General features: G+C 42.6%; 1 protein-coding gene across 1 annotated transcript in view; it reads left to right on the plus strand.

The window, feature by feature from the left end:
* Positions 1-5,447: 5,447 nt before the first annotated feature.
* The window catches only part of LOC134569158 (receptor-type tyrosine-protein phosphatase C-like), a 35,317-nt gene continuing 27,047 nt past the window's right edge, over positions 5,448-13,717 (plus strand). Inside the window, exons 1-4 of the mRNA XM_063428067.1 lie at positions 5,448-5,469; positions 6,511-6,707; positions 10,311-10,371; positions 10,809-10,917. Of these exons, the coding sequence (XP_063284137.1) occupies positions 5,448-5,469; positions 6,511-6,707; positions 10,311-10,371; positions 10,809-10,917 (389 nt within the window). The remainder of the gene's footprint in view (positions 5,470-6,510; positions 6,708-10,310; positions 10,372-10,808; positions 10,918-13,717) is intronic.

A 13,717-nucleotide genomic window follows, 5' to 3' on the forward strand; every position in this document is an offset into this window, starting at 1 on the left:
ATCTCTCTAAAGAAAATCTTGCTTTGATTAAGAACCTGGCCACAGACCCAACCATAGTGATCCGTCCGGCGGACAAAGGGGGAGGGATTGTTATTTTAAATTATGAGGAATATGCGGAGGAAATCAGACTCCAACTAAACGACTCTAGGACCTATAGGAAACTGGACAAGGATCCCACCAGTTCGATAGCAAGGAAGATTGAAGATACTTTAACCTTTGGACTTCAAGCAGGACATATAGATTTGGAGTTGTTTCAATATCTACAAAAGAAACATCCACGGTCTCCCATAATTTACACACTTCCTAAAATACATAAAAATTTGACAAAACCTCCGGGACGCCCTATCGTCTCAGCAGTGCAGGGGCTATTAGAACCGATAGCCAAATATCTAGACTACTTATTCAAGGGCCCTGTGACGTCCTTGGAAACATGTATTAAAGACACTCCAGATCTCCTGAACCGGTTGAACCAGGTGGGAACTTTCAATGGAATCCTGATAACCATGGATGTTGGTAGTCTGTACACCATCATTCCACATGAAGAGGGGGTACAGGCTATGCGGGATCTTCTCACCCAATCATCGAGCTACCATGGGCCAGCCATTGAATATGTTTTGGAATTGCTTGATATAGCTTTACAGAACAACTACTTCCGCTTTCAAACTTCATTGTATTTGCAGGTAGCGGGGACCTCTATGGGAGCAGCCATGGCCCCTATGTATGCGAACACATACATGTATCAATATGAGTTGAAATATATTTTGCAACAATATGAGGCACAAATCATCAGATACTTCAGATTTATTGACGATATTTTAATCTTATGGAATGGTACGAAGGACGATGCAGTACAATTCACAAGAAGTCTCAATGAGTTACCGACACCGGTCAAGATGACCAGTCATATTGACGAACAAAGTGTCCAGTTTTTGGACGTGGAAATCATGGTCATCAATCAAAAGTTGGAGTATAAACTCTTCACCAAACCAACCGACCGCAACACCATTTTACATTTTGAGAGTTTTCATCCTAGGCATTTAAAAACGTCACTACCATTCTCTCAGTTCCTGAGGGTGTTACGTAATAACTCTCAGAGAAGTCAATGTGACCTCCAACTTGAAACCATGTATAAGAAATTTCAAACCAGAGAATACCCCCGTACCGTACTCGAAGAAGCTCTTAAGAAAGCCAGAAGCACCCATATGGCCCCTGAAACACTTTTTCCAATGCCCTTTAATACAGCCAGTACGGACTTAACTTCATCTGTCTAGAAAAATTGGAACATAATTTCACTGGATCCTTCTCTCCCTAAGAGTCTCCGCCAGAAACCGTTGTTTTGCTTCCGAAGAAACAGGAACTTAAGGGATATGTTAGTCAAAACAGACCCTATACATTGTTATAAGCCAACATTAAAAGACACCAAGAATGTGGGATGTGTAAGGTGTTTGGGCTGTGTCACGTGTGGACATATCATCCCTTCCAAAACCTTCAATCACCCCCACACGGGCAAGTCATATCGAATTCAACATCGAATTCAACGTCGGAGTGAATTTGTTATCTACAAGCTGACCTGCCCTTGTGGTCTTAATTATGTCGGTAAGACAGAGACGGCACTCTGTGAGAGAATTAGGGGCCACAGATCGAGTATCCGTCTAGCCTACCGTGATGGCAAGTCGGACAAACCTGTGGCCCGACATTTTCTAGAGTCATCACATCCCTTGGCTTCTCTAAGGTGTGTGGCAATTGACCACGTCCCGATCCCAACCCGGGGGGGAGGTCGGGGCAGACTTCTCTTACAGAGAGAGACATATTGGATTACACAGCTGAATACCATCTCGCCCAGGGGTCTGAATGAAAAATGCTCCTTCACTATGTTTCTGTGATCCTCCATTGCTTAGTTATCTATAGAATAGAGCAATCCATGATATTATTATGATTAAGGTGTGGTTTTCCACAATAACTGGACCTTGTCCAATTTATAATTTAGTACTGTTTTTTAATAAGACATTTTTTTTATGCTTTATTGATTATAAAGATAATTTTTTAAGCTACATTGATTATAAAAACATTTTTTCTGATACTTACGCATTTAAGGGATTTAAGCAGAAATGTGCATAAGGGGATAACACTCTTACAATCACATACCTAGACAGGGTTTTATGTACATTGGGCAATCAATTACTCTCTCACTGATATTTCAACAGCAATTTCACTCACCATGCACTCACATTTTTAGTTGATTACTAATTAGAATATAAGATCGGCTCATATATAATAACTCACATAGTTTGATATAGCTTTTTAGATTCACATTTTATACATTTGTTATATGTTTAATTTTTCTCACATTATGTTCTCAGATGTCTATATCACGGGCTTTGGCGTTATATACCAAGATATACACTTATTACCTATCATTAGGTACTGACACCTAACACTAGACCTATAACTATAAATACAGTCTAGCTTTCACTTTACACAAGGGTTGTCATATTGTTTTTCACTTTATTAGGAATGCAGGTTGAATTAGATTGCTTCGATGTATATGATTTAAATGAATGTGCTCTGTTCCGTTCTCTCCACGCTTTAATTTCCCTCACAGGTCCCCCTCCTCTCCTCCCGACCGGCCGCGGTCCGGTTGCTATGGTGACATATAACGCATTGAAGGGCTTACGAGGTTTGTCCTATGCTGGTGCCCGTAAGCAAGGGATTAACTGAAGAGACGTCGGCGTCTCCAGTTGCCCGGCAACGACGCACGGCCAATCATAATCCTACACACATTACACCCCTCATACACACTTCAACCCTTACACACACACTGCACCCTCACGCACACACACAGCACCCTTTACATACACACATTACACCCCTCATACACACTTCAACCCTCACACACAAACACAGCACCCCTCACACACACTCACACTACACATACACATACTGCACCCCTTATTCACACACACAGCACCTCTCACATACACACACGACATCCCTCTCACACACACACACACACACACACACACACACACACACACTGAATCCCTCTCACACAAACTGCACCCCTCACACACACTACACACACAAACCCCCCTTTACATACACACATTACACCCCTAATACACAATTCAACTCTCACACAAACACAGCACCCCTCACACACACTCACACTACACATACACATACTGCACCCCTCACTCACACACACAGCACCCCTCACACACACTACACACACACACACAGCACCCTTTACACACACACATTACACCCCTAATACACACTTCAACCCTCACACAAACACACTGCACCCCTCACACACAGCACACACACACACACACACACACTACTGCTACTTTCAATATATATATATATATATATATATATATATATATTTTTTATTCTTTATTTTTAGTTGTGCAGGTGGTTACAGGTTTTCAATCATACGCCACAACAGCGTTATTCAAGAATTTTAAAAAGTTAAACAGTGGCATGAGAATATGCACATTTTTTAGTTTTTTTTGTGTGTATCAAGCTTAATTACAGTGTTATAGACAGTCAGGTTGCAGGCTTCGTTATACATACATCTATATCTAAGCTGTCTAGCGGTTTCACATACGGGTTACGTGTGGAATAGTCATGTAGTATAAGGCACTCCCTGGAGTATAATTCTTGTTTGTGTGCACTATCCCTGCTTGTTTCAAGACGGTTCATTAAAAGTTTATTTAGTGAGTGAATGAGAGAATAGTTCCGAGCGGCTTGTCAGAGTATTATAATAGTGTATTAATGGCTGTAGAGTGACACTGCGCATCGTGGGACATTAAACACGCTGTGTATATAGGTATCAATTCTTACCCTCAGCTTATGTGTAGCATTTAACTTAACTTGCCCTTAGTCTATCATGCTAAACAGATTAACTAATTGAGGCATTGCACATGAGGAGGCTTATGGGCTATGAGCCTTGCATAGATCACATATAAAGGTAACTTAAAGAAAAACAACGAGAAAAGAATAAGACCGTCAGCCTAAAAATCTCGAGAGTCACTTAGCCATGCCAGCTGCAGGTATGATATTGTCCCCCAAAATGGCTTTGTGCATTGGCCATCCGCTCCCGACTTTCAGCTCTGGGTCTCGGGACTCTTCTGCCCGCAGTCTTTTGCATCGCCGAGTGGTGAGTACCCGGGATTGGTAGCCTTGCTTGGGGATACGTCCCCCTGCATCCTAAGGGCCAAGGGCTGAGCTTGTCTTGGGTCAGCGTCTGTGCCGATGCGGTGCTGTGCGCTTTCCTCAACCTCCCTACCGGGCTGGCTTAGGTCTGCCTCTGCTTTCAACTAGGCTCCGTCGGCATGACCCCCTGAAAGCCCCTTGCTGGTGCTGGTTACATGCTGGTGTGCAGTGAAGGGGTGAGGTTCTGCCTTCCTCCGCTTAGCCACCCATGTCAGTACCTGAGATAGGTCGTTGGGTGAAGACACTGGCGGTGGATGTTGCATGCGGCCTCCCATTGCACCCAGACGGCCGCGAAGATTAGAAGGCGCTGGTGGGCTCCGGTGCTTGTCAGCCATCAGGTACTCGTGGTCGGGAGGTAAGTCAGACTGCCTGTCTTCTCTCCGCTGCTCTCCTGTAGCTTTTGCCCCTTTACATATCAGTCTTAGCCAGAATTCGCCGAAGTGAGCCTTTAGTCGTTCCTCAAAGGTCTCCAGAGGGCTTGTTGCTGTCGCAGCAGGCTCAGCCGCCGCCATCTTGGGTGTAGGCCCAATGGTCCGGCGGTGTCTCCGGGTGCGGCTCTGGGGCATGGACCGGGATCACCCCCCCGGCCCAAAGGGGGGGAGACCGGGACCGGGTCTGCCGTGTGCCATGCTCTTGTCAGGCTCCGTTGGGCAGGATAGTGGAGCGGTGGCCGTCCACTCCACTCACCGCCAGGTAGGCCCCCCGCCTGATACAGCAGGGACCTCTCCTCCGAGGGACTAGAACTCCAGGAGCAAGCCTCTCCTCAGCTCCGGTAGCCTGTGTGCATCGAGGGTCGTGGATGGTGACTGTCTATTCCCCCTAAAAACCAGATTTTCATGCTTAATGGGTCATCGTGTGCGGGAGCTAATCTGTCCTGCGACCGCTCAGCTCGGCGGCCCGGCCCCGCCCCCCAATATATATTTTTTTAATCATTGGATACAATAAATATTTCCTTTACCTATGTTTGAACCCCTCAAAATTAGGCACACTGATATTCAAATAGAGCCTATTGAAAGGCTCTGGAACACGTGAATGGTTCTTATATATATATATATATATATATGTATATATATATATATATATATATATATATATATTTCCAAACTGCTTATACATATTGCATTAGATCCTGCTGTGTATTTTTCTCTTGGAGGTGAAAGGGCCACCAATGAAAAGAGGGAAGGAGTTCCCCAAGAGGCTCCAAGGTGCATAACCCAGAGCCAGGCATGTCAGCTCTGAGCAATGTGAGTGAGAGTCCTAAGGGATTTAGTGAAAAAAAATTTTTTGTCCTTTATAAAAACAGTCTTCACTATTATTGTTTTTTTCATATTTCTCTTCTTTGAGGTATATCTCATCTAAAGAAGCCACACTGCTGCTAAGTATATTTTTTATGCTCATTAATACACTAAGTGAAACAGTGCTCTTGCTTTCACAATTGTAATTTTATATTGCAGTTTTAAGTAAATTGCTCACTAAGCACTTTAAAATAATTTTCCGAAAAATCACATCTGGATTGATTATATTGTCCTCACAAAAATTGATGTTTCTTGTTGCATGAGCACTTTGTTTCACCAATTGGATTTCTTTTGAGGGCCCGGTCGCGCTGGTCACGCTGGTCGCTTTAACAGCACTGACCGGGCCACCTGGAAATCCATCTCCATCGGGTAGCCCTAACAGCATGGGCCACCTGATGGTTTGCTGCGTGGGCCAGGGCCCTGGTCGGGTACCTGGTCGCAGGGGTCCGCAGGGCGGCCAGACCCCCTGGACTGACGGGCCTGGTCGCAGCTGCGACCCCTGCGACCGCGGTATGTACGCCACTGCCCATAGGAAAGCATTGTATTAAATACTTTCTTATGAGCTTCCGTGTCACATGACTGAGTTTTACTCAGTCACTGCAATGGAAAAACCTCTAGTGGCTATCAGTGTGACAGTCACTAGAGGTGGACTTAATTCTGAAATGTAAACATTGTAGTACCTAAAGAAACACAATGTTTAACATTGCAGGGTTGAAATGACAGGGACACTTTAGCCATACCACTTCAATGAGCTAAAGTGGTTCGGGTGACTATAGTGTCCCTTTAATATAACGTTAAAAGATAGCAGATTAAAACAAATTACAGATGATTTTCCATATTTTGTTAAATGGTATAAATTTCATATAAGTCCGAGTACCCATTTAATAGATTCTTGTGTTTTTATATATATGTGTGCATGTGTTAAGAATAGTTGAACACTCACTGGTAGGAGATTTTTGATGTATAATTCTCATTATGAATTTTTATATTGCAGAACCTGGCAAAGTGAGGACCATTGTCAGAAAACTGAAATCAAATAATGTCATTCATATTCACTGTGTGGCTCCTGAAAAGAAAAATGGACCAGAAGATAACTTTATATTATACGTAAATGACAATTTAAAATTTAAGAGCAAGAAGTGTGAGTTTGATGTTAAAGATCTTCATTATTTGACTAAATATAATTTTAAGGTGAGAAAAAACAATGTGAAGTTATCTGAATGTTTCTATCTACTAAATAATTGTTTATACATGTTTATGAACTAAATGAAATGTATTCTCTAAACATCAGTTTGTAGTGAACTGAAAACCTACTTCCAAATCAGTGCTTTTTGTCTAATTTTGCATTCTGGTTCTCAATGCACAATAATTAGTTTTTTAGTTAATAAACCTTAAATTAAACTAAATGGTTTATTCTAAATATTACTGATACCAATGAGAACATAAACATACCTTGGATGACAGGTTATCAGTATCTTTAGGATTATCAGAACTAACTGGTATGAAACAACTCAACACTTCATGGTAAATACTAAAATTAAAACATAAACAATTATGATGAGGTTTATTGTACTTTATTATAAATACATTTGTTTTTGTACTTTATTTATTCTTTATCTATAGGCACCCACGCCACTTTATCTCATTGAAGTGGTCTGGGTTCACTGCCCCTGTCCCCATCCCCCTTAGGCTTGCAATGTGTTAGAGAAACTGCTATGATTACCTTGCAGGAGTAAGACTGCCTCTAGTGGCTGTCAATCTGACAGTCACTTGAGGCACTTCCTGGATCCTAACTGACTTTTGGTTGCTTGATGCTGGACGTCCTTACGCTTTGCATGAGGACATCTAGCTTCAGAGAATTTCCAAGAGGAAAGCATTAAAGCAATGCTTTCCTATGGTGAGGAAATCCCGTTGGATGAGGCAGATCGCCAAATCAAGCGCCAAGGGAGATCGGTGCTGGAATCGGGTAAGAAGAAACAAAGATTTTTTAACCCGTTACATGCCAGAGTAGAGGGAAGGCTACGAGAGGGGATCAGAGGTAACTAAGTGTAACTTTGTATTTCTTACACTATACTTAAGCACTTACATATTCTAAAGAGCTGTACAATATTAGTTACGGGTAACTGGAAAATATGATATAACCCACAATCTAGTCCAGCTGCAATTTTATACATTAGGCCTCTGTCCATGTCCTTATATAATAAATGAAGGCAGTGAAGAGGCAAAACTAACTGAGCAGGGAGCAGTACTTTAATAATTTGGGATGTCCCCCCCCTCCCTCGCCCCCCCCCCCCCCCCCCCCCAGTACTGCTGATGGCTTACAATGTTCTCCTCCCTTGGAACGGTAAGCAGCATCTGGTTTTCCATCAGGGTTTGAGGGTGAGCAGGATGACATTGCCAAGTGGTGGCATAGAGTTTGAAACCAAGCTGTGCTGTGTTACAAACAAAATAGGGGTATCCCAGTACTATTTCCTATAAACATTGTAAAATAAATAATAATAATAATTCTAAAATTAATAAATAATGAAAACAACTTGGGCAAAGAAAATCTGGAAAAAATTCCAACTTGGTGGTAGTCACAAATGTTTGCCTCCATTATTTCCATTCGGCATTTAGTAAAGGACCTTGAGTGGCTCACCCTATGTTCCCCATAGACTCTCTCTTTGTACTCCCCCGCCATAGTGTGTTGTATGTGTTGGATGTGTGTACTTTTTGTAGTGTGTTTTGCCTTTTGTGGATCAATGAGACAAATAGGTATTTCAGAGACAAGTGTGACAAACTATTTAGCTTTTTGGCATTTTAAAAGTCTAAATTGGTGGCCAGTTCTGGCAATATCCCCTCGATCATTCAAAATGCAGATAATCTCATCAATGTTTCATTATAAATATCTGCTACCATTCTATAATTACTTGTAATTGTGTTCTCCTTACAAATGGTAACACCCTTCACCCTCAGTCATCTGCAAAGTGTGTGGTGTCTGACTGTGTGTAGTGTGTGTGTGCTGTTTATCTGTGCTGTGTGTGGATGTATGTGTGCTCGTTGTCGGTAGTGTGTGTATGTGTGCTGGCTGTGTGTAATGTCTGTATGTGTATGGTGTGAGTGCTAGCTGTGTGTTATTTGTGCGGTTGGTGTCCTGTGTGTAATGTGTATGATGTGTGTGCTGACTGTGTGTAGCATGTGTGTGCTGGCTGTATGTAGTGTATGTTGACTGTGTAATCTGTGTATTCTGCATGTGATGTGTGTAGTGTGTGCTCTGTTTTGCCTCTCTTCCTACTGAAAGCTAAGCAGGAGGGGGCAATAAAGAGCGCATACACACATTACATGCACACACATTATGTGCAATGGTGGTCCCTGCTGGTCCATTGATGATCAGAGTTCCTAGTGGTTGAATGGCAGAGTATGTGGTTTGCACCTTGCAGTCCAACCATCAGTGAGTCAGAGCGCAGGGATGTAGCTATTGCAGGTGCAATGGGACTGGGGCCAGCCAGAGTTTAGGTGACTCTCTTGGCCACCCACCAGGGGGAGGGAGATCAGTGAGGGCTCCAGCAGAGGTGAACTAAGCTAATAGAATCCATAGGCTGCTTTATTACTAGCATTCAAGGTCCCGTGAGTGGCAGGAAGCAATGGATTCTGAGTCAGCTCCATTTAGCCCTGGTCCTTCTCACTCCAGAATGCATGTGGTCTTCCCCATGGAAGGATGGAGGAGGAAATGCTTCAACCTGCTCTGGGTATAGCCTCGGGTATGCAGCAAATAAAGGAGCCCTCCCCGTAGTAGAGCTGTTTGCTGTATTGGTACTTTAATTTATTAAATTAATTTAATTTGTCTGCATATGGTGTCTCTGAACTGCATGAGGTGTTTGTGAAAAGTATGGAGGGTATCTGTGTTCTGCATAGTATGACTCTGTCTACTACATGACGGTGTTACTGTGAACTGCATGGAAATTGTCTGGGGCTGCAAGGCAGGTGTCTGTGAGCTTAATGGTGTATGTGTATATGTGTATCTAAACTACATTTTGTGTGGGTCCATGTCTCTGCAAATGCCTTGCTGAACCACCAGTTGGACGCATTCAATTGTGGACTGGGCACAAGACATACACATTACCTTGAGAAAAACTCATTGGAGCTGAAAGGATGCTTTAACCCCTTAAGGACACATGACATGTGTGACATGTCATGATTCCCTTTTATTCCAGAAGTTTGGTCCTTAGGGGGTTAATAAAGCTGCAATAGATTTTATCCAAGTTTCTGCCCAGTCCTCTCATATTTGTTTATGTAGAGAGGATGTTCTTTGGAATGGTGACACTTGGATTTTCTTTTTATTTCATGTGTGCCTTCTCATCTTCCTATATTCTTCTCACAATATTTATGACAAACACAAAGTCCCTGTAGCTGAGTTGAGCACAAGGTGCTAGTGGCAGGATGACAAATGTAAAATCACATAAAACATGTGTATAATATATAAAATATATTCCCTCTTATTTTTGGAAAATGTTTTTCAAATTTAAAAAAAAAGAAAAGAAAAAAGAAAATAGTAATAAACATACAATAAAATGTAAATATAAAGAAAAAGAAAAGAAAACAGGTGGTTAAAAAAAAAAAAAAAAAAACATCCATTCAGTTGTACAATTCTAACAGTGTAATCGTTCTCTCATAAATCTAATATGATTTGCAAGATCTATGTGTTGTTGTTGGGGACATAGTGATTTAATATTAATATGACTTCAGTCTTACTAGTATTGTCCATGTAAATAAGGATCCTAACCTTGTTTTTCCATTTTATGTTTGATTGACCAGATCATCTTCAACAATGGAAAATTTGATGGGGATTCAGAGTCATTTGAAGAATATACAAAATGTAAATATATCACAGTACGCATGAAATACTGATACTACAGTACTACATATAAACGGAGAAAGACACAAGAAATAATAGTATACATATAGTTTTGACATACATGTTTGTATGGTATCATATAATTATATATAACCACAAACTCTTGCACTTGAGGATTTCAAAAGAAAATTGTGCCCAGTGCAGCGTTTAGAAGGTATTACACTCAACAACAAAAAACTGCATTCCAAAGTCCTAATGAAAAAAAAAAGTAAAAATAAAAATACTGCTGGACCAATAAATTATACAGCAATATGTTTTTGCATTTTAAACCTTGTTGTTGGCTATATATATATTTATATATTATAGTTACAGGCATATAGATTGTGTGTGGGTGTGTATAAATGTATTATGTAGTTTCTCTATTACTTGACTAAATATTCTTGTATTTTACTGTGCAGATAATGATAGGGCTTTGATTGGATTTCTGGCATTCCTTATAGTCATCACATCATTAGCTTTACTCCTGGTGCTGTTTAAAATCTACAAGCTGCAGAAGAAATCTTCAAGGTGAGTTACTTACCATTTGTATTAAAGAGTACCTTGCCATAGTTATTCTACTCAATTTTAGTTTTGCTATTGCTATAGCATTGGATCTGAAATGTTTTATATATTGACAATAAACAAGTCTGCCTTACTTGTTACTGCACAATACATGTACGTCCAAAGCAGTACAAAACAAACAAACTGTACAACGCCACTTAAAACATACAAGTGAGAGTGCAACGCAACAAAAAAATAACACTTACACCTTACAAGTTGTATAAGGGTTTAATACCACATGAAAAGAGAAAAGAAAGAAACCACAATAGTGTGATATTGTATTGCATTTGGAATATAAGTAACACACTATTAGAAATAAACTTACAACCCCAACCCTCCAGATGTTGCTGAACTACAACTCCCATGATTCTATAAATGCAATAGATTGACTGAGAATTATGGGAGTTGTAGTTGCAAAATCTGGAGGGCCGGAGTTTGGGGAAGCCTGCTCTAAACAGTTTGCTTGCATGAGCTTAGAGGTAGCAACCAAACCACCAACTCTTCAATCTTTGGGAAGCAGGTTGCAGCATAATGATCATCAAATGGTAAGTTCAACCAAATAATTAGAAGTGCTTGCTCACGTATTAGGAGCATAGGCGTGCGCAGCCTATTGCATTAGGGTGTGCACCCTAAAGCACAAGCACACGAGGCGTATATATATATATATATATATATATATATATATATATATGTATGTATGTATATATGTATATATATATATATATATATATACACATATATACACACACACACACAAAGCTGTGTGTGAGGGTGCTGTTCGTGTGATGTGTGTGTGAGGGTGCTGTTCGTGTGATGTGTGTGTGAGGGTGCTGGTAGTGTACTATGTGGGTGAGGGTGTTTGTGTGTGCATGCTTGTGAGGGTGCTGTGAATGTACTGTGTGTCAGGGTGCTGTTTGTGTGTGTGTGTGTGCACTTGTGAGGGTGCTGTAAATGTACTGTGTGTGAGGGTGCTGTTTGTGTGTGAGGGTACTGGTAGTGTGCTGTGTGTGTGTGTGTGTGTGTGTGTGTGTTTGTTAGGGTCCTGTTTGTGTTTGTGAGGGTACTGTTAGTGTGCTGTGTGAGGGTGCTGTTTGTGTAATGTGTGTGAGGGTGCTGTGTGTTTGTGAGGGTGCTGTGTGTGAGGGTGCTGTGTGTTTGTGAGGGTGCTGTGTGTGTGGGTGCTGTATGTGTGTTGGTGCTGTGTATGTGTGTGGGTGATGTGTATGTGTGTGGGTGCTGTGTATGTCTGTGGGTGCTGTATGTGTGTATGTGCTGTGTATGTGTGTGGGTGCTGTATGTGTGTGGGTGCTGTATGTGTGTAGGTGCTGTGTATGCCTGTGGGTGCTGTATGTGTGTAGGTGCTGTGTATGTCTGTGGGTGCTGAATGTGTGTTGGTGCTGTGTATGTGTGTGGGTGCTGTATGTGTGTAGGTGCTGTGTATGGGTGCTGTGTGTAGGTGCTTTATGTGTGTTGGTGCTGTGTATGTCTGTGGGTGCTGTATGTGTGTAGGTGCTGTGTATGTCTGTGGGTGCTGAATGTGTGTTGGTGCTGTGTATGTGTGTGGGTGCTGTATGTGTGTAGGTGCTGTATGTGTGTAGGTGCTGTGTATGTGTGTGGGTGCTGTGTATGTGTGTAGGTGCTGTATGTGTGTTGGTGCTGTGTATGTGTGTGGGTGCTGTATGTGTGTGGGTGCTGTATGTGTGTGGGTGCTGTATGTGTGTTGGTGCTGTGTATGTGTATATGTGCTGTGTATGTCTGTGGGTGCTGTATGTGTGTAGGTGCTGTGTATGTCTGTGGGTGCTGTATGTGTGTAGGTGCTGTGTATGTCTGTGGGTGCTGAATGTGTGTTGGTGCTGTGTATGTGTGTGGGTGCTGTATGTGTGTAGGTGCTGTGTATGGGTGCTGTGTGTAGGTGCTGTATGTGTGTTAGTGCTGTGTATGTCTGTGGGTGCTGAATGTGTGTTGGTGCTGTGTATGTGTGTGGGTGCTGTGTATGTGTGTGGGTGCTGTGTATGTGTGTGAGTGCTGTATGTGTGTTGGTGCTGTGTATGTGTATAGGTGCTGTGTATGTGTGTGGGTGCTGTATGTGTGTGGGTGCTGTATGTGTGTTGGTGCTGTGTATGTCTGTGGGTGCTGTGTATGTGTGTGTGTGGGTGCTGTGTATGTGTGTGGGTGCTGTGTATGTGTGTGGGTGCTGTGTATGTGTATAGGTGCTGTGTATGTGTGTGGGTGCTGTATGTGTGTGGGTGCTGTATGTGTGTGTGTGGGTGCTGTGTATGTGTGTGGGTGCTGTGTATGTGTGTGGGTGCTGTGTATGTGTGTGGGTGCTGTATGTGTGTTGGTGCTGTGTATGTGTGTGGGTGATTGTGGGGGGTGGAGGTGGGGGTCCATTACTTAATATCCCCCCTCCCTTCTTACTTTATGGAGGGAAGGGCGATCTTTTCTTGCTGCCTTCCCTGGTGGTCTAGTGGAGGTGGGGGCAGATCAGTTATCCCCCCTCCCTTCTTACCTTATGCCTGGGAGTGGGGATCCTGCTGCTGCTGCCATCGATCCCTGGTGGTCCAGTGGAGAGTTAACTCTAGAGTTCACTCACGCGAGATCTGAGCGTTGCCGTGGCAACGCTCAGATCTCGCGAGAGGAACCCGGCGGAGCTGCTGGCAATAGCTCCGCCGGTCCTCTACTGCCTCCCTCCATGCCTGTGAGCCGGTGAGGGGAGGCTGAGAGCAGAGCCGGCGCTCGGATAGCGCTGGCTCTGCATGAGCCAGCA

Source organism: Pelobates fuscus, chromosome 7 (assembly GCF_036172605.1).
Source record: "Pelobates fuscus isolate aPelFus1 chromosome 7, aPelFus1.pri, whole genome shotgun sequence".
Classification (NCBI taxonomy): Eukaryota; Metazoa; Chordata; class Amphibia; order Anura; family Pelobatidae; genus Pelobates; species Pelobates fuscus.